The following is a 19,814-nucleotide window of genomic DNA, read 5'->3' on the forward strand; positions in this document are numbered from 1 at the left end:
CTAGACTAGGGAGAGAAAGTGGGAGATTCGCTGTGCGTGGGTGTGTGTGTGGGGGGAAGGATGGAGGGATATAGGCAGGGAGGAGCTTATAAGAGACAAAATGATCTGCACTTTTAGTTGGACTTATCCTTCTCTCTATATATACACTATTACCCCTGACTGCCCGCTTATCAACTCCCCACCTTGCACTTTCAAGGACAGGCTTAACTGTTCACAGTAAGGAACCAGACCTGGATAAATCTGTGTGTGTGTGTGCTCGTGTGTATGTGTGTATTGAATGTATGTTTGATTTACATATTCATGGATTTGTTGTTGTTGTTGTTGTTGTATTCTTGGCAGTGCACACACAGTCTGTTTGCCACTTCATGGGTGTGTGTGGTGTTTACATGTCCCATACTGTGTATGTGTGTGTACATTTTGTTTTGTGTGTATTTGGCTGAGCCTAATCTTATCCTCTCAGCTATCTCAATAAATTCTGACAATCACATTTTTATCCTATTCTCTCTCTCTCTCTCTCTCTCTCTCTCTCTCTCTCTCTCTCTCTCTCTCTCTCTCTCTCTCTCTCTCTCTCTCTCTCTCTCTCTCTCTCTCTCTCTCTACCTCCCACCCCTTCTCTCTCCACCTCAAATATATATCCTCAGAAAATGTGTGTGTGTGTGCCTGCCTATTGCTACGGATGCCTCCCCAGCTGATAACTTTAAAATGCCACTTGAAGAAGGAGGAATTAATTTCATTGATTTGCTTTTGTACTGATATGCCTGCAAACACACACACACACACACACAGGGCCGGTGCACACTCACTTCTGCTCCCTCACACACGTACACACCAGACACAAACACACAAAACAAACCAGCTATGCTTTGCATTAATGAGCATTAGCTTCGGTGTTGGTGGGTAACACTCTAAGCTACTTGCTTTGGGGGAAATTGACCTTCTGTGGTCTTAATTGTACCAGAGGCTCGGCGGCGGCGTGACATTTAGCTGCCTCGCTCCTAATGCTTAACGCCTTTATTCTCCTGCTTCTCTGACATTTCAGTAGGAAGAGCTTTGTGACGCTCTGTGCCTCTTGTTGTGTTTGCGGACACATAAACAGATACACGCACACGATTCCTTTCTCTGCTCGAAATCTGTTTGTGTCGCCGTCTCTCTTCTCCCTTCTGGTCGCTCACTCTTTCAGCTCGGCATCTGTCTCTCTCAGCAGGACGTCACAGAAATACCATTGAATGTAGAAAGCTTTATTCCTGATGACTAGGCCCTTTTCACACTCGCACAGTAACTTACACCCTCAATCTATTGTGTTATCTTTACAATGACAGCTGACAACGCCGCCTCATTCTCATCATCTTTACCTGCACGCTGTCTGCACTGTGATCAGAATCTGTTACCTGGGCGATGATACTTTTAAAGCCTTTCCATTTATAAGATAAGTCGTATCTTTATAGCCGACCAACAAAGCCTCATTCACGGTCTCAAGTCATGTCTCCTGTTCAGTGCAGAGCTTTGAATGAGAGCAGCTGAGGTGATGTTTACGTATTTGGTCAGACATTCCAATCACAATGCATCCTGCAGGCATGTGCGCGCCTCACATTAACATGCGACCTCATTAGCTGAATAATGAGAGCGCAAGGTGTAAGTGAGACCGTAACGTCAGGGGGAACTTGATCTAACTCAGGAAGTATTGCATCATTTCGGTCGGGGATACAATCAAATGAATTACACACATTTACACATTCTCTGAATAAAACATTGTTTCCTCCCTCCTCAAGCCTGCCGGAGCGGTGATCCATTTAGATAAGTGAGACTTTTACTGCGCCACAGCAGCACAGAGTAACCAAAATATATCTGCAGAGGTTCGATGGGGCTGCTGATCAATACGGCTGAGTCAGCGATAACTTTGCCAGGTGCTGAGATTTCTGCTTTTTAAGATTCACTTTGCAGCCCACGTCGGCACACACACACACACACACACACACACACACACACACACACACACACACACACACACACACACACACACACACACACACACACACACACACACAGAGAGAGAGAAACACCGCCCACGTAGACGCATTTGCACCTGCTCAGAGATGGATGGCTGTGCTACAAACAAGCGACCCGGCATCACCGCACATTTCATTCTTATTGATCTTTACTGAGTTATAATCTCATTTTGCACATTTCTGCACTTTTGGACGTCCTTATATCTTATATGTGAATGAATGCTTTTCAGCTGACATTTATCTCTGACATCTATCACTTTGTTTTACCTATAGCCCTGAAGTATCCATACGCTCAAATGAGACAGAAATCATGCTATTGATTATTATATTGATATTGATTTCCATCTTCAAAGCAGCAGTGACTTGATCTTCTTCTGCGTTGATTCTTTCGAAATCTGAATAGAGTAGAATGAGCTCGATGCTTTGTCTCAATGAATCTGTTGAGTGTTGCTAGGCGGCTGTAGCTCAGTTCTTAGTGGACTGGCAGCTGGAGAGTTGCCAGTTTGGTCACTGCCCAGGTGCCGTTGCGCAAGGCACCGAACCCCCAAAACTGCTCCACGGGTGCCGCATCATGGCTGCCCTGCGCCGACCCCTCTGTATTGCATGTGTGTGTGAAAGAGGGGCACGCAAGACAAATTTCAGATTGACGTGTTCGCATTTGATTTGACCCAATAAAGTTTCTTCTTCTTCTTCTTTTTCTTCTTCTTCTTCTTCACTCCTCCACACACACAACGCCAATAGTTTCAGTTAATCCAGAACTTGAATTTAACTTTTTCTGCAAATTGCTATGATAAGGAAATTCCTATCTGATCCTAAATGATGGACTATCGTAACTGTAAAGATTTACCGGTCTGTGTCGAGGATCGGGACGGCGTCAACAGTGGCACTCATCTGTTTCCTCTTCGGTCAACACACACTCATTTTAACAATGATAGACTATGAAAGGCCTCATTTGAATATCCATGTGTGTGTGTGTGCGTGTGCGTGTGTCAACGTGAATATGTATGCGCCTGTATGTGTGCGTGCTTGTTTACTCGCCGCTCTTTGGCGCTACTTTGTTAAGAGGCTGTGGTAATTAGTCTGAGGAAATGGATGGCTTTTCACCAGCAGCCGCAATTACGGGCTCCTCTGGGATGGATGGGTGAACCGTTGGAGAAAGAAGGAATAAAAAGATTAATGGAGGGATGGAGGGATGGATGGAAGAGGGTATTAGATGAGTGGATGCAGAGTTATGGAAGGAGGCATAAATAAAGACAGCGGCGTGATGAGAGAGGGGATGCATGGATGGAGAGAAGTGAGGGGAAGGAGAGAATGAATGAGCTTGTTTTACCTTGTCTCCGTGTTCCGTGCCGCCTCAGTGGCACCGGATGGCATCACAGCTCATTTCACGTTGTTAGAAAATGGCAGACGGGATGAATGTGTGTATTGAGAAGTGCGAAAAGGCTATAAAGCTAAGATATGATGCGAGCGTCGCGGAATAGGAAATGGGAAGAAGGAGACAAGCGGGCCCGGATTTGTTTAAAAATAAGAAACAAATGTTGGAAGGATGTAATGCACATAATGTTTGATTTCTACCTCAGGAGAAACATATTTCACTTCAGCTACACACACACACACACAAAGTAGATTAGCGTACTTGTGTAATCTATCAACCAGGCGCACACTCCTTCACGATGTGGCCGTGTAGCTCTCTGTATGCTACAACTTTGACTTTAAAGCTATAAATCTGTTCTGTCCAACCTCGTGTAAACATCATGATGCAATTGAACATCAGCCCAAACGGAAGGATCTACATGATGCGTCCTCATAGTGCCGACTCTCCTCACACTGCTGTAACACACTAATGTCTCCATGGACGCGGCTTAATGGCACTTTTTGCCTTAATTGCAGCACAGACAGGTAATCTAGTAGAGTCGTGAGTGCATGTAGTAGGTTTAGGAAACTATACTTCTGTGTTTGTGTGCGTGTGTGTGTGTGTATGAATGGTTCTCCCTTACAGTAGAGAACATTAATGGATGCTTGTGGTGAAGTCATCACAAAAAGCGTCCTTCAGAATCTACCTAATAACACTCAGCAAGGCATTTCATCTCATTTCCCCGAGACCTGCAGCAGTTTTTTAGTCACGCACAGTCGACTTGAGTGAGATGATAAATTGCTGTTTTACTTTTTATACGTGTACACTTAGTGAAGAATGAAGCGCTATATTCTTATTTAATGTGCGGAACTAGGCTATTTTTCATGGCGGGGGATATGTTGTAAAAGGAAAGTGTAAGGAGTTTAAAGTGGGATGGTGTTTCCATGTTTCTCACCCGCTGGATGTTTCAGCTGTTTTCTCTGTTTTTAGTGGAAGAGTGGAAGAAACCCGACGCCCGCAGATACAATTTAGTCCATATCAAGTATTAATATAAATACTATGCTGATGGATTGTTGATGAGTAAAAGTAGATGGTAAAAGTCTGACTCTGTATTGATTTATAAAAGGGGAATCTGAGCCTTGGTGGAGGTATGAGCGCTCTGAATGAACTCTAGTTGAAATGTCTTGAAACTTTGAAAGTCAAATGTGAAAACAGGAAACACTAAACTTCATCAGGTGGCACAGTTAACCTTCTGCTATCAGATATGGGCTGCATTCAAATAATGACACACACACACACACACACACACACACACACACACACACACACACACACACACAGAAAGCACAGCCTCTGCGGTGCTGTATTTTAAAAGGAGTGGATCCAAAGTGCTGGCTGAGCAGAACAGTATGACTGATATGAGTTAGAACCAACCTCCCCTCCGCCATTGATTTCCACACACGAGGAAAAGGGGGGCGAACTTTCTCCTGGGAGTCGGAGAGACAGACGGATAGATTGAGTGCGAAAGAAATATATGGAGGGATGGAGGGAAAGGGGGAGAGCGATGGAGGAAGAGGAGAGGAGAGGAGGGAACAGGGGTGAGGGATGGAGATTGTACCATCCCTTTGGTTAGACATTGATTTGGGGATGGAGAGACAATGTGGAGGTGTAGAGGGGAAGAGTGGAAGCAAGGATGGGAGTAAATGGAGATGGAGCCAACAGAGAGAGAGAGGGAGAGAGTGAGTTGTAAATTTAAGGGTAAGTGATGGATGGACGGAAAGGAGAAAGGGAGGTAGGACAAGGCAACAGGATGAGAGATGGAGGGGAGAAAAGAGAGAGATATTATCATGGAGGGAGTGTGTACGTGTGTGTGTGTCTGTGTGTGTGTGGGGGGGTGTTAAAAGTTCTCGGAGGAACCCTTTATTTCAGTTAAGCAGCGCTGGGTAATGAAGGGAGAAGATGAGATGAAGAGCAAGGAGAGAGAGAGAGAGAAGAGGTAGAAGAAGGATGAGGGAAAGTTACTTTAAAGTGTGTGTCATGTTGTTTGTTTGTGTGTATGATATACTAAATCTATGATGAGATAGAAGTGTGTGTGTGTGTGTGTCTCAGTGCTGTGAAGGTGGTTTTATGGATAAATTGAAGGGTCTGTTGAAAGGGGCGAGATGAGCCTCTCTAACGGCGCGTATGCATGTGTGTATGGTTAAGTCTGTGTGTGTGTGTGTGTCTGTGTGTGTCTGTGTGTGTGTGTGTTTCCGTTTCAGTCTCTTCTGCTTGATTTCCCCGCTCTCTGCCTCTCCTTTGCTCACTATGCCATGAAATGGTTTTTCACTAGACCATTACCCCACCCAGTGTGCTCTACTACTGCCACAGTATGTGTGTGTGTGTGTGTGCGTGTGTGTGTGTGTCTTGTGTGTGTGGTGTGTGTTGGCAGCTATGTTACAGTAACTTTGCCCGGAAGAGAGACATTATGCATGTGCATGTTTGTGTGACAAGTATGACAGTGAGCTTGGCTCTGTTTTTATGACTTTGCAGAAGACAGAATCCATTTGTGTGTGTGTGTGTGTGTGTGTGTGTGTGTGTGTGTGTGTGTGTGTGTGTGTGTGTGTGTGTGTGTGTGTGTGTGTGAGATGGTGTGTATGTCCCCCATCAGCTGTCACAGTGCTCTTCCTGCTCTGTATTCCTGTCACAGCTTTGAATGCTGAGTCTATGACTTTCTGTCTCTCTCTCTCTCTCACTCTCTGTCTCTCTCTCTCTCTCACTCTCTGTCTCTGTCTCTCTCTCTCTGTCTCTCTTTGGACCTCAGCTCTCACCTCGTGTGTGTGTTTATGTTGTGGTCAGATATGTCCTTAATCGTTGTTTGTTTGTTGTTAGTCTGCTTCCTCACTTCCGATGTGGCAAATGAATGTGAGGCGGACACACGTACTGTACACACACACACACACACACGCACACACACGCACACACGCACATTCATCACACTCATGTGTTTGTGTTTACTCGGGCTGGCAGCACACAGTACGAGCCATTCATCTAATCTGCTCGTGATCCATAAACACACACACACACTCATGCAGACAGACAACAAACCATAACTCTCTCACTCTCTCTCTCTCTCTCTCTCTCTCTCTCTCTCTCTCTCTCTCTCTCCTGTGATGGAAGGTCGAAGGTCACAAGTTCAGCTCCACTTCCACACACTGAGTCTTTCCTGTATTAACTACATCTTCATTTTAATATTGAGTCCACGGTTTGTTTCCTACAGTACTTCTACATAAAATATGAGCGGGGGATCGCTGTTACTGTGCAACTAGCTGAGCACTTAGTCATTGTGTTGATAGTTTAGAGGGAAATTATGGCAATTTGTGGCCAAAATAGTTTATGAAGTAATAAATATTGTGTCATTTAGCCTCAGTTGATGCATTACATGACTGTCAAACATCCGTGTTGTGTACAAATTGGGTACACAGTGCATGACCGGAGGAAAGGAACCGGGTAAGAAAGATGCTCTGTGCAAAATATGAGGAAGCACAACAAATAATAAATGATTATTTGAAACACACACGTACGAGACTGCTGGTAAAGTCTGGCTGAGGTGTGTGTCTGCTGCACATTATGCATGAAGCTCAGCAACCATCTAGTGACGTCACGCCAACGGCATAGCAACAAATGAACCTTGTAGCCACACGTCTCGTCTCGTCTGGTTTCCTTCTGACCGTTTCAGGAACCAAGTATGCAGTCATTGAATTGTTTCTCTTGGTGTGATGAGTTGAGCTCAGGCAGCAGAAGCCTCCTCATGCCTCCCTCCTTCATGTTAGAGCCTTTTAAAGACACATAAATGCCCCTGGGATCATAATAATGTGCTGATATTGAAGGATGAATCCAGAATGTGGCCCGTCTCCGTCTTCTAACGACATTTTAATCAAAACAATTTTTTACCTCGTCCGCTCGGCCCCCCCTCCTCCCCTCGTCCCTCTGACACCTGCCTCTCCATTCCATCCATTTCCTCCTCACTCCTTTGTTCTGCGTCTTGCTCGCTCTCCCCTCACTCCCGTCTTGTCAGGTTTTGCAGTCGTTCGCCTCTCATCTCTCGCACCCTGCTCATTATCTCTCACTCCCTCCGTAACATCTCCTTTAAACGGTGACATTAATGTTCCTTTTCACCTCCCTCCTCCTCCTCCTCCTCCTCCTCACCCCAGTCGCTCTCTTGTTTTATAATTCACCTCTCATCCCTTCTCTTTCCCTGCTCCTTCTCAATGACTCCCCCCCCCCCTCCTCCCCTCTCTCTCCCACTCATTTACTGCTCATTTGCTCTATCTGTCTTTGCCGCGCTCCATCTTTTCATAATGTCTTTTCATTCCTTCCCGGCACCCTTTTGCAATATTGCGCCGTCTTTCTACCTGAGATAGTGAAGCCATAAAGAAAACAGGAGCAGACAATCTGTTTTATATTCCTTCTGGCATCATTCCTGGTATGTTGAGAGAAGGCGGCGAGACGGGAGGGAGAATGAGAAGCTGCAGACGATGATATCTGCCATTTTTAACATCGATAATAAAACCCCAAAATCAAAACCTCCCGCACTCTGCCCATTATGACCTTTTGGATTTTATGGTTCAACCCCTAATGCATTTAAAGATGTTTACCCGCCCTTCCACTATGCAGGGACACTCGTATAAAAGTCTGCACCCCAACTGTTCCACTATGCCGGAGTTCCAAAATATGCAGATGACATCACCGCCTATTCTGAGATATGACTGCACTGCACAGGAGATGCATCGGTTTAATCGAGCACACACATTTTAAATTTTGCCAAGAGGATTCAGTGTGAGATGTTGGGGTGTGTGTGTGACGGGATGGAGTCAGACATGCAGCAGGTTTCACACTCTGGAGGCACATCGCTCCATATTATGCTTTATTACCGTTAAGCTGCGGGTTTGCACACTCTCCACTACTCTTTGAACATCTGTCGGCGCTTCACTCATATCTCACTCAGTCAGCCTATATTACAGTCTCATTTACAAGACCCACTGTGTTGTATCGCGTGCGTGCGTGTGTGTGTGTGCGTGTGTGTGTGCATGTGTGTGTGTGTAAATAGAGCTTGTTGATGTTTCACGTTTAGTCGGCTTCGTGAAGCAGCGCCACAGCGGCTGGAATCTCCCTTCTGAATAGAGCAGGATAATCTGTGTGTGTGTGTGTGTGAGGGAGAGAGAGAAAAGTCCATCCTGTTTGAAGTAACCTAATCCTAGGAGAGAGAGGAGACCCCTATCCACCCCCAACACCACCCAAACTAACTCCAAATCCCTAATAACCAACATTTGCCAATCTTAAATTACCTCTGTATGACACACACACACTTAGGAACTCACCGATTCAGAGAGATGTGGGGTTGTGGAAGTGCACAACACACACTCACACTGGAGGCTTTAGAGAACTATACTAGCTTGGCCATGATTTACTCTAAAGACCTCAAAACTTTGTAATTCAGACACACACACACACACACACACAAACAAACCCATTGATCGTGAATTCTCTCTCTTTTAGATGCCAAGCAGAGGGACAGATCATCGGATGGCACCACGCTATGAAGAGGTGGAATGTCACTACGCCTCTTTACCCAGGTACAACACATCTCCTACTCTACTCTCCTCTCCTCTCCTCTCCTCTCCTCTCCTCTCCTCTTCCCTTCTCTGTCCTTTGAAGCCCTTAATTAAATGTGCTGACTGTGCGAGTGTCTCTGGGGGCCTCAGCCAGACATTCACCTTATCCTCTCCCTGGGGAACACACACACACACACACACACACACTGAGACAGGGGTTGAAACTGATCCCTGATTCTCTTGAACCACGGTTTCAGCACAATTAGCAGTTTCCAGAGTATTCCGATACCCGACGGTTTCCAACGCTGTAACCTTGCAGAAATGTTTATCTATGTTGGAAATGTAACGTAAATTATGTTTATTTGAACAGATTTGCCTGTTTGTGTGTGTGTGTGTGGTCCCTTAGCCTTCAGTTAAGACGTTTATGAAAAGCTCTGATTAGATCATCCGCAGGGGGGCCATGTTGCTTCAGAGTCCGTAGGTTTAACCGCTCGACGAGCCGCTTTAGCCTGTTGCTCAGCACGTCCTGTTGTTTTCATTCCTCGACAGTATGATATATCACAAACATTAGCCAACACAGGAGCAGTAACAGCTTACTCGCTGCTAATCAGTTCCATTGTCGTCTCACGGATGAGCTTCTATCCCCGAATGTTCACAGTCAACATTGATTCACTTCCATTTCCTCATAAATCACTGTAGAATATGTTTCTTTAGGGTTCCCTTGGAAATTATACAGACTTTCACTGACTGTGTCAACACGTGAAACCCAATCACACACACACACACACAGACCAACCCAAATCAGCTTCCCCCTGTCGTCGGTCTTTCTCATTTTCCGTTTGCTGTACTCCCACTTCCACCGCCTGAAATGTCAGCGCTTTAATTCATCTCTGGACACCGGTGTCTTCCCTTCCCTCGACCAGCCCCTTATTTTCTCTGTCAGTTCCTTTCATCATTTTTCTTTCCCCGGGAATGAACAGAGAAGTGAGAAAAGAGAAAAAAAAGGGTCTTCTCTCCTTCTGTTTGTTGTTGTTGGTTTTATAACAACCGACGGCTCAGCAGACTAACAAGCCAACAAATAAACTAGCAACTAAGCTGACATTCTAATCCAGAACGGAGTCGGATTCTGAAAACACCACAGTGGAGTTTCAGTCCCTGTGTGTACATGGACTCACAACTCACATTATTTGTCAGTGAATTTTGGCCAAACTGGGAGTAATTTGTTCACATGGACGGAATTATTAAGACTCTCTGGTTTTGCTGAATCAGTGTAGTTTTTTGAATGCCGTATCATCAAAGCTGTAAAATAGATGTAAACATGCAGAGTGTTGTTATAAGGGAAAGTGCACAGTTTACACAGATGATGAAGTGATTTCACAGGCCTGGATGTCTGCTGTGTATCAGCCGTGTCAGAGATCGTTGCCTCTGTGTGGCTGTGAAAACAGTGTGGACACATGAATGGGGTGTTTCTAGATTTAGGTGGCTTCGTATGGACATGGTGTTTGAAAGTTAATGGTTAGGTTCCTACCCTTGGTAGAATGGGGCGGGGGTGCGTTTCACACGTCTTTCCCGGGTGTGCGTGTTTGTAGGTGTGTGTGTGAGTGAGAGGGGGGGGGGGGGGGGGGGGGGGAGTGTCGGGATGTGTGGGTGATGACTCTGGCAGATGGGAGAGAGAGAGCTGTGATGATGGTTTTGAGGTCTGGCTGGTATCTGAACAGCCTTGGGAAAGTGGACATGCACTCACTCACAGCAGAAGCCCCCTTGTAAAACAGAAGACAGAAGACCTGGTAGTGCGGGAACGATCCTCCTCTACCCCCTTTAACACATATACAGTATGCACATCAAGCCATGCCCTCCTCTTAATCCTTACGCTCCCGGTCAGGCAGGAGGAGTGATGTCTGGGGAGATGGCCCCTGTCCTCACATGAGGCTCTCTGGGAATTTAACTATGGTCTGAGGAGGAGGGTTTCCATAGCAACTTGTCTTATATTCTGTTTCATGTGTTTGTTGTCACGTATCGCCCTCCCCGACAATAGCAGGAACCTTTCCACTTGTGAAAAAGGGGCTATACAATCTCTCTCTCTCTCCAAATATCAGCCTTTCCTGCTTCTTCATCTCTGTCTGGACCTTTTGTCCGGCTGTCAGTAAAGTCAGATAAGCTTCAATATCCAGACGGAGAGACGGAGAAAAAGATCATGTTTGGAAACCACATCCAGGCCCCTGACCTTATGAAATTATGAAATTATTCTGCCCAGGCCCAGAAATAGCTTGCAGGCTGTGGGTATCCTGTGTCCGCATGCCCCCATACCTGTTTGTGTGTGTGTATGTGTGTGTGTGTTGCATGCGAGCAAGCGAGTCAGCCCAGAAATAGCTGTGGGGCTGCTTAGTCAGGTACTGTGTGTTTGACTGAACATCACTTCACTGGGGCACTGGGTACATACCGTGTGTGTGTGTGTGTGTGTGTGTGTGTGTGTGTGTGTGTGTGTGTGTGTGTGTGTAAAATGAGAGACACTATGGATTTGGATGATGTTTTCCTGTCTAAAGCACAAACATATTACCCAAGGAACAGTCAGCAAATGTCAGGATACAAACAGGTTTTAAAGGAGCCATATTACACTCATTCTTTTTCAGAACAATCCGGAAAACGTAAAATGATCAAACCTTCTGAATACTGCATCGCCCTTGCCTTTGTGACGATATTGGTTCCAGCGATCGCATGTGGATTGGAGGGGAACATGGCATCACCATTGGCAGCGGTTGCGATGAACACATCCCCAGCTCTATGTGATGACGATGCAGACGTGTGCAGCTGTGTCACTCTGAGCAGTCATAGCCGTGGCTGATGTTGTATACTGCCGACACCCACCCAGAACAGCCCGTTCTTTAAAATGACAGACTGAGGGGTTGGAAACACCCTGCACACCCTGGTCTGTGTGGGATTCTTTGTCAACAAACCTCAGGAACTATTTACAGCTCAAAGGGAACAATACTAACTGGTTAATTTAGAGCAAAATATGTCTCGCTTAAATGCCTGTAATCATTGAATGTTTGAATGTCTTTGTTTATGTAATTCTATGTTTACACTTCATGTTTAACTACACATTATCCTCGGCCCGTGGTTACAACACGAGCTGTTTTGCTCAAACACTCACAAACATAAATTGTTTCTAATTTGCACCTGAACGCATAAAAACCTATTTCTAATTTTGCTGTAACCCTGTAAACAAAGATGGAGACAATTGAGGAGATCCACATTTCACGCTTATGTCACAAAGGGCGTAAGAAACGTCTGCACCAATGACCGAACCCGAGCACATCCATTCACCTCAAATATCCCTGGGGGTCCTCTGCCATTTTCATGAAATTACCTCTCTACACCTTCACCTTCATCTCTACCCCGTGTATTTCGCAATTTCCCTCTTCTTCTCCTGCTATTTCTGTCTTTCTGTTTGAGTGCCTTCATTGTACCAAAACAAATGGCACTGCCAAAGTGTGTGTGTGTGTGTGTGTGTGTGTGTGTGTGTGTGTGTGTGTGTGTGTGTGTGTGTGTGTGTGTGTGTGTGTGTGTGTGTGTGTGTGTGTGTGTGTGTGTGTGTGTGTGTGTGTGTGTGTGTGTTGCAGAGCATCTATTACACAATGGAGTTTGTTGTTTCTTTGGAGTGAGATGTTGGATTAAGGATTAGGGCCCTCCATTTTGTTATATTCTACCCAGAATAAGCCTTTGGGACTCGCTTTTGAGACATTTTGGGTAAATATTCAAGTCTTCATCCTGTGTGTGTGTGTGTGTGTGTGTGTGTGTGTATGTTTGCTCAACATTTACAGGTTACAACCTTAACATGTGTTGACCATTACTGCCCCATTATCCATCACACACATACACAAACACACAAATGTTTCCAGTATATTTTCTTGAGGTCACAGTTACACGCCTGTAAGGAACACAAAGTGCTTGTTTTGGTTTGTTTGGTGTTGCAGGAACCATTTTTCAAATTCAAGTAAACTTCAAATGACCAATTTTTTCCATGACATAGGCTATGTGTTTCTGCTCCAAACACAGCTTCCGGGTTATTCCATCAGAGTTTCCCCATTTCTCCTCGTTATTGCCCTTATTGGATTATAAGAGCCAATCAGAGTTGTTGTCGGTGTTTCTAGCAAGGCTGTCACTTCCTTGTTAAAGTGATAATTGGATAATTAGTCATTAGAAAGCAGATGTTTTTCCCCCTATTATCGTCTCTCCTCTGGTGCCTTCCCAGAACTCCTTCCCTATCCCCTTCCTCCATCCCCCCTTCTGCCCTGCTCTCTCTGAACTTGGGGTGAAAAGGACATTGTTGAATATTGTTTCACTCCACTCTGGAGGGAGACGGAATGTCTCCCACTTTTCCCTCCCTCTCTCCATCTCTCTTGAGAAGACCTCCCAAACGGGCCGGACATTTTCCCAGACCACTTCACGACTTGCCACACAATCTGTCCCATTGTCCTCCAGTGTCCCTGTGTGTGTGTATCTGGATTCGTCAGGATTTGGGCTTGTTTTTGAGTCATGTCGGGTATCCCAAGAAAGACCCTTCCTCCCATGCCCTAGACCGCTCTCGCTCCCTTTCCCCGTCTTTCTTTTGCTCTCTCGACCCTGTTCTGTTCCGAGCTTCTAGTGTTTCTGATGTGTTCACCCGTTGCTACTTTGAAGAGTTGTGAGCACGGCTTTGATCTTGAGCATGGTCCCTAAAATGATGGGTTACAACCTATAATGTGTTGCAGAACCAGTAGGTCTGTGCGTGACCTGAATATAATGTTTTCATGGGTCTGGACCCCAGGGTGAGCGAGGATGTTTGTCTTTCAGGTTCCTACCAAAGAAAGCTTCACAGGTTTGTGAATGCCCTAGAAAAGGAAGTGATGTTGCGTAAATTAACTTCTGAACTCTTCTTAATTCATGTTGCTGTTAGATTACAAAGGAATGCAGGTACTACAATAAAGACAGGAAGAAACAATAGAACAAAGTGGCAGCTTGACAAGTATTAAGGAGACTTTAGGAAATATCAGACACTCTAAGAACCATATTAAATGGTGCAAAAAGCAGGCTTGTACAACAAAATACAGTAAAATTATTAAATCAAAGAATATGTGGTGTAGCATAAAACCATCTGATTTGCCCAATGTGTAGTGGAGTTAACTGGAGTCCGCCACTGACTGAATTCAGCACTTCTGAGAGTTTTACACATGGGTTGCTTTAATGTAAAAACATCAAGACATTATGCATTATCAGTTTGCATACTACTGAAAAATAAGGAGATACAGAACATTATCCTTTATGATTTTTCAATGGTTGCAGCTGTGAAAGGTTAATGCATTCTGACAGCTGGCCATGGGGAATTCCAGATTACTGCTGCAAGCATTTCTTCCGAGATTCGAAAACTGTTAAAAAAGTTGAATGACTGTGCAGCAACATCGAATTTTGTCGTATTATGTTTGTCAGCATTAGGTCTTACTCTGAAATAGGTCAAGCGTTAAGTCAAGCGTTAAGTCATGCTCGCATTTGGACGTTCCTACGGACACAATTGGCTTTGTGAGTGGGAAGTTCTGGGAGCGACGCTGACTCCTACTGGTTGCACAGGTAACCTGCATATAGGAAGGCGGAATCTGAGGGCGACAAGTGGGATAGCATCAAGTTTGACTCCTTCAGGTGACTGTGGAAGTAGCACACAAGCAGTGATGATGAGGAAATGCAAAAAGAAACAAAAGAAAAGTAATAATCCAGGTAGCATCGGAACTCCTTGCGCAACCTCTCTTCAAATGTAGCATCCGTTTCACTTCCCTCTCCTGTGCAGTCAGGTGTGTTCAATTCCCAAGTTGTCTCTAAATGTGGAAGTTGGGCAGATGTCCACACAGACGCCGGCGTTACGGCTGTGTAATTTTGTACATATTTATCTTCTTGCTAGTAAGTTTTCAGCAGTGAGACAGAGCAGTAATAGTTGATGTAATTATCCACGCACTTGTGTAATGCAAACCCTAACTTTCTGAGGAAGCACATGAGTGTGTTTTTGTGATATTCCATTTCCCTCGGCATGTATGAATGGTCATACTTATGTGTGTGTGCAGGTGTTTCTGCTGTGACATTCTAACCTCTATTACAAATCTACCCTTCATGTACCAAATTAGTGTAATTTCATCAGCAATTTGTCTGCTGTGATCATGTAAAGGGCAAAATGTCTCCAGACTGAAACTATTAGATCTTACTGAGGAGAAGCTTATTGGCTCAAGATGTGAAATAACACCGGGTATTTAAATAGGAAATGGTAATATCAATAAAGGATTCCAGGGTGTCGCCCCGACATGGTAAACTGCATATCAGTACTTAAGTCTCATTCTGCCATTTTTAATATGAATAATAACACCATTACATTACAGACAGACGTTTCCCATCCAGGTACTTAAGGTGCAGCCAACTCACCATCAACGGCATCAATCTGTCTTTATGGATTCATGCTACATTAATATCTAAAAGTTCACATCACTTATAATTTGATTTGAGTCATTTAACACAGCGGCTCTGGTTATTGTTAACATTTTCTAGAGCTCCTGGCTATTATACGCACATCTGGTTATGATAAACACATGTTATTTATATTAGCACACTTCAACAACAATCAGCTCACCGCTTGATGACGTTTGGTGCATTAGTGTGTTATTTGTCGGAGAACCTCACTATTCATGAGTCTATTCTATGATTCTGTTGATGTTTAGTGTAGTAAATATTACTAAAGTAACGTAGTAACTATGTCCTGAGAGTGGGGTAGTCCACAAAACAGTTAGAAATCTATGGAAGTGTTGTTATTGTAATAATTAATTGGGTTTCAGCTGGGAAACACAATAGTTTTTGAAATCTTAATTATTTTCATTCACTTATTCTGAGATGTACTCATTCTTTCTTCTTTCTTCTCCTATTTCCATTCTTGCATCTTATCTGGGCTGCATTTTAATGTGTTTTTCTATGAAATGCAATTTATTTGGCTTATTGTTATAAAGTTAAAGAAGAAGCCACAAACGAGAGTAAATCAATATTCTTTCTGGAATATTGCTAATCGCATATAGTTTGACAATTCCAACATGGTGTGTATGAGCATCCAGCAAATCAGAGGGGCAGAGTGACAGAATTCAAACGGAGGGCGATGGTGACGTGAACAAATGTCTCTCTTCCCACTGATCCTTTAATCCGGCTCTCATTTGACATTTTGATCAGGAATTCCTTGAGCTGCCATGATTAAATTATCGCTCTGTAGCTTTTGGCCGCAGATTTGTGGATCCGTCTCCCAAAAAACGGTGCGGCCATATTATGATGGGACGCGATAACCACTCCAAATCCCCATTGTTCTGCCCTCTCTGTGTTACCGAGGCAACAGTCTCCTACCATCTGGATGGTCCTCGTCCCACAGTTCCTCTCTCACTTCCCTCTAACAAGTTTCTCCTCTGTCCTCCTCCTCTTCTCGTTATTCTCGCGCTCTCTTCTTTTTCTGATCATTTATTTTTTTTTATTTTGTATTCCTTGCTTCCATTTTACTTTCCCCCCATTTCGCCATTGTTCCTTCCTCCAATCCCCTCTCCTCTTTTTGCTGGATATTCTCTCTCCTGTTTTCCGTCTCTCATCCTCTTTCTCAAAGTACTTTATTTTATTTTCTGTCGACTCTCCTCTTACCTTCCCCGTGTCCGCATTCGATCTCACTCTCTGCTTCTTTTTCCCTTATTACACTTTTTTCCCCTCTGTACTCTACCATCCATAGTAATGTGCACCCACCCTCACACACACACACACACACACACGCACACACACACACACACACACACACACACACCGAGACCTTCATACATACACAGGGGAATGTAATCATGTTAGTTTCCTGGACTGGTCAGTTTGTAATTCATGATATCCTGATGGATTAATCATATTTGACAGAACTTTATTGACAAAGACAGATAGGAGCCCCTAAATGGTGTTTAGTTTCATTCCGACGTGAACTGTATAAAACAAGCAGCCAGTGTGTGTGCACGTGTGTGTGTGTGCCCGTGTGTGTGTGTATGCGCGTGTGAGTGTGTGTTCCCCTAATTTAGGGCCTATTATTCTCAGCAGACGCTGACCTTCAGCATGCGGGTTCTGGAGGGCAGCACTTGTTTCTCTCCCTTTTCAATCCTCCCTTCCTTTTTCTTCATCCTCTTATCTCATTTTCCGGTCTTTTATTCTGCTTTCTGCCTTTCTCAGCTTCACAACAGGTCCCTTTAGGAAATTCGGTGGCTGTATTCCATTTATTTCTTTCTCATCCTATTTCTAAGGTTTTATCTATTTTCCCTTTCTTTATTGCCCTCCACCTCATTGCCGTCTACCTACTCCCTCTCCTCCTCCTCCCTCTTGTCTTTCCATCTCTTAGATCAGAGCTTTTTCTTCGTCACTTTGGTCCCCTGGTTTTTGGCTTAAGCTGATTTTGGAAGCCTTTTTGCCGTATCTGTTTTATCACCTCCTCTGCTGCACCTCTTTTCTCCCTCTTCCTCCCTCTATCTCTTGTTTTTGTCCTTGTCTTCTCTCTTCCCCCTGCGTTCTTTCCTTCTGCTTCATCCCTCTGGGGTTATACCTCTTTGCCTGTGCTAACTTCTTATCCGCTTTACATTCATCCTTCTCTCTGTCCTTTGCTCCTTTGGTTGTTTGAAAGGAATACAGATGAAGATTATATTCTGCATTGTGCCTGTTTACCCCATGTTGGCCATCCATCTTGAGGTTGACCCTGCTGTCAGCTCCTGGGTAATTACATCTTTGGCCCGTAGTCCAAAAAACAAAATCACTAGTCAGCTCGAGAAGCGAAGGAGAGCGTCTTCCGTCTAGTTGTTCAATACAATCTTCAGGTAAACAGTGTTATTTCATTTTGTTTCGCACGCTCAACTCTTCCAAATCCAATATTGGACTCTAATGCAGACAGTATTCATCTTTTCTCTTTTTATTAGCTGCCCATTAATAGAATTTACCAAACCACAGACGCTAAGATTGAACTCTTTCTCTGTCAGTTCTATCCAAATATACGATTTGATTGATACATAATTTGAAAACAAAAATCAGGTAACCTACATGGATCAATTCTTGTATAACTTGTGCTATGATTAAGGCACATGATTGAGTATACATGACACATTGCAAAATAGGAAACGGAGTGAATGCATGTGGAGGTGTTGACCATAATGTTCTACATCTGCCTGATTCAGATTTGTTTTTGATTTTAGAAACATACCTTCACACGTAGAGGAGCGCCTTGTCCTCCACATCCCCCCGTCCCCCATCCCTGACCAAAAGGTTGTTAACTTTACCAAATGGTATAGAATGTGTGAATGTTATGTCTATGTATTTGGTATGCCCCTAATCTGGGTTGATAATACCCTTTCTTAACCCTTGACCCCCATCTTTTAAGTGTTTGGTGGGAGCTGACGGAGTATCATGTGACCCCAAAGGGTCAGGAGTCAAGGGAGGTTTAGGGGGTCCTATCAGACACACACACACACACACGCACACACACACAAACCACACTGACAGCTGAACCAACAGAATACCATCCCGCTCTCTCTCGCACATACTTACACACACGCGCGCACACACACACACACACTACTTAACCACTTAAGTAGAAAAACAGCTTAGAACCTTATTGGGCTTCTTTACCTCCTCATAAAACAGTCAAACCTCTCTGCTGCTGTGTGTGTGTCACTCCTCTGCTGAGTGTTTGTTTTTCCACTCTTCACGGTTAATACAGTTCCAGATGTCACACACTGTACCTGTGCAGCCTGCTCACACACTCACACACACACACACACACACACACACACACGCACAGATTAACGTGGTTTAGGCTGGCCAAACAAAGACAACTGCCAATCACCCTGAAAGCTTTCCTTCCCTGGTTGATATGCGGTAATCGGCTTTGCCCAGGAATCTTTAATGACTCCTGTTTCATTAAAGTATACATGGATATTTTCTTGCACACGTATTTCTTTCCATGGCGTCACAAAGATGCACAGCGTGTTGTCACGTCGACCGCCGTGTAGACGCTTGTAAACACTAATGAGGAGCAATACATAGAAGAAGCGATGATTACACTGCAGGTTCCCAGAGCGCCATGCGGCGTAAAGTAGCGTGATAACGAGCATCAAAACCAACCAAAAAACAAGTGGATGAGGTGTCATGGTGTCCCCATCACCATGTCGGGCTTTAATGCACCATTATCACCTGCTTACAATATGTTATCCCGCTAATTACATGGCTTCCTCCCGAAGAGAGAAATCATTTAACAGAGTATATTAATTTTAAACAAAACTATTTCTAATCACAAGCCTACGCTGAGAAACATAGTCCCGGTGTTTCTCTGTGGTAGCCTAGCAACTGCACTGCTACATAAACAGGGGAGTGGAACCTACAAAGCTAGCTACCTATTTAGAGTGTAAAGTTAAATTGCACATTTCCATGAGTGGTGAAATGCGACACAGGGAATGGGACGTCTTTTAGGAACGTGGAGTTTGGCGGAAAACCGAAGGCGGGAAAGGAGAGTAGCCAAAGTGCTAGTTTGGAGGTAGCTATGAATGCGGCTAGCGATGCAAAGTAGCTTGGCTGTGTGACACAGAAGCAGACACTCTAGTTGCCCAGATGAGCAGTCGGCTTTCAGTTTCAGCGGTTATTATTACAGCACTTTGCTTTACAGAGAGCCTTAATGTATCAGCACTTTACTGCAACTGTCACATTTTGGCGGGATATCAAGTTGGAGATTCACTTTTTGTTCAAATTGGCACTATGGGTTTCTTTCTTTCTTTCTTTCTTTCTTTCTGCCTTCCTCTCTCTGTTTGT

The 19,814-nt window shown here is 44.3% G+C and overlaps 1 protein-coding gene across 1 annotated transcript in view; it reads left to right on the forward strand.

The window, feature by feature from the left end:
• The window catches only part of LOC143016576 (partitioning defective 3 homolog B-like), a gene marked incomplete at its 5' end in the record, with an annotated part of 77,837 nt that overhangs the window by 49,501 nt on the left and 8,522 nt on the right, over positions 1-19,814 (forward strand). Inside the window, one exon of the mRNA XM_076170975.1 lies at positions 8,899-8,975. Coding sequence (XP_076027090.1) covers positions 8,899-8,975 — 77 coding nt within the window. The remainder of the gene's footprint in view (positions 1-8,898; positions 8,976-19,814) is intronic.

The sequence above is a fragment of the Genypterus blacodes genome, unplaced genomic scaffold (assembly GCF_046128005.1).
Source record: "Genypterus blacodes isolate CSIRO-AG114 ecotype Tasmania unplaced genomic scaffold, CSIRO-AGI_Gbla_v1 ptg000235l_1, whole genome shotgun sequence".
NCBI classification, from domain to species: Eukaryota; Metazoa; Chordata; class Actinopteri; order Ophidiiformes; family Ophidiidae; genus Genypterus; species Genypterus blacodes.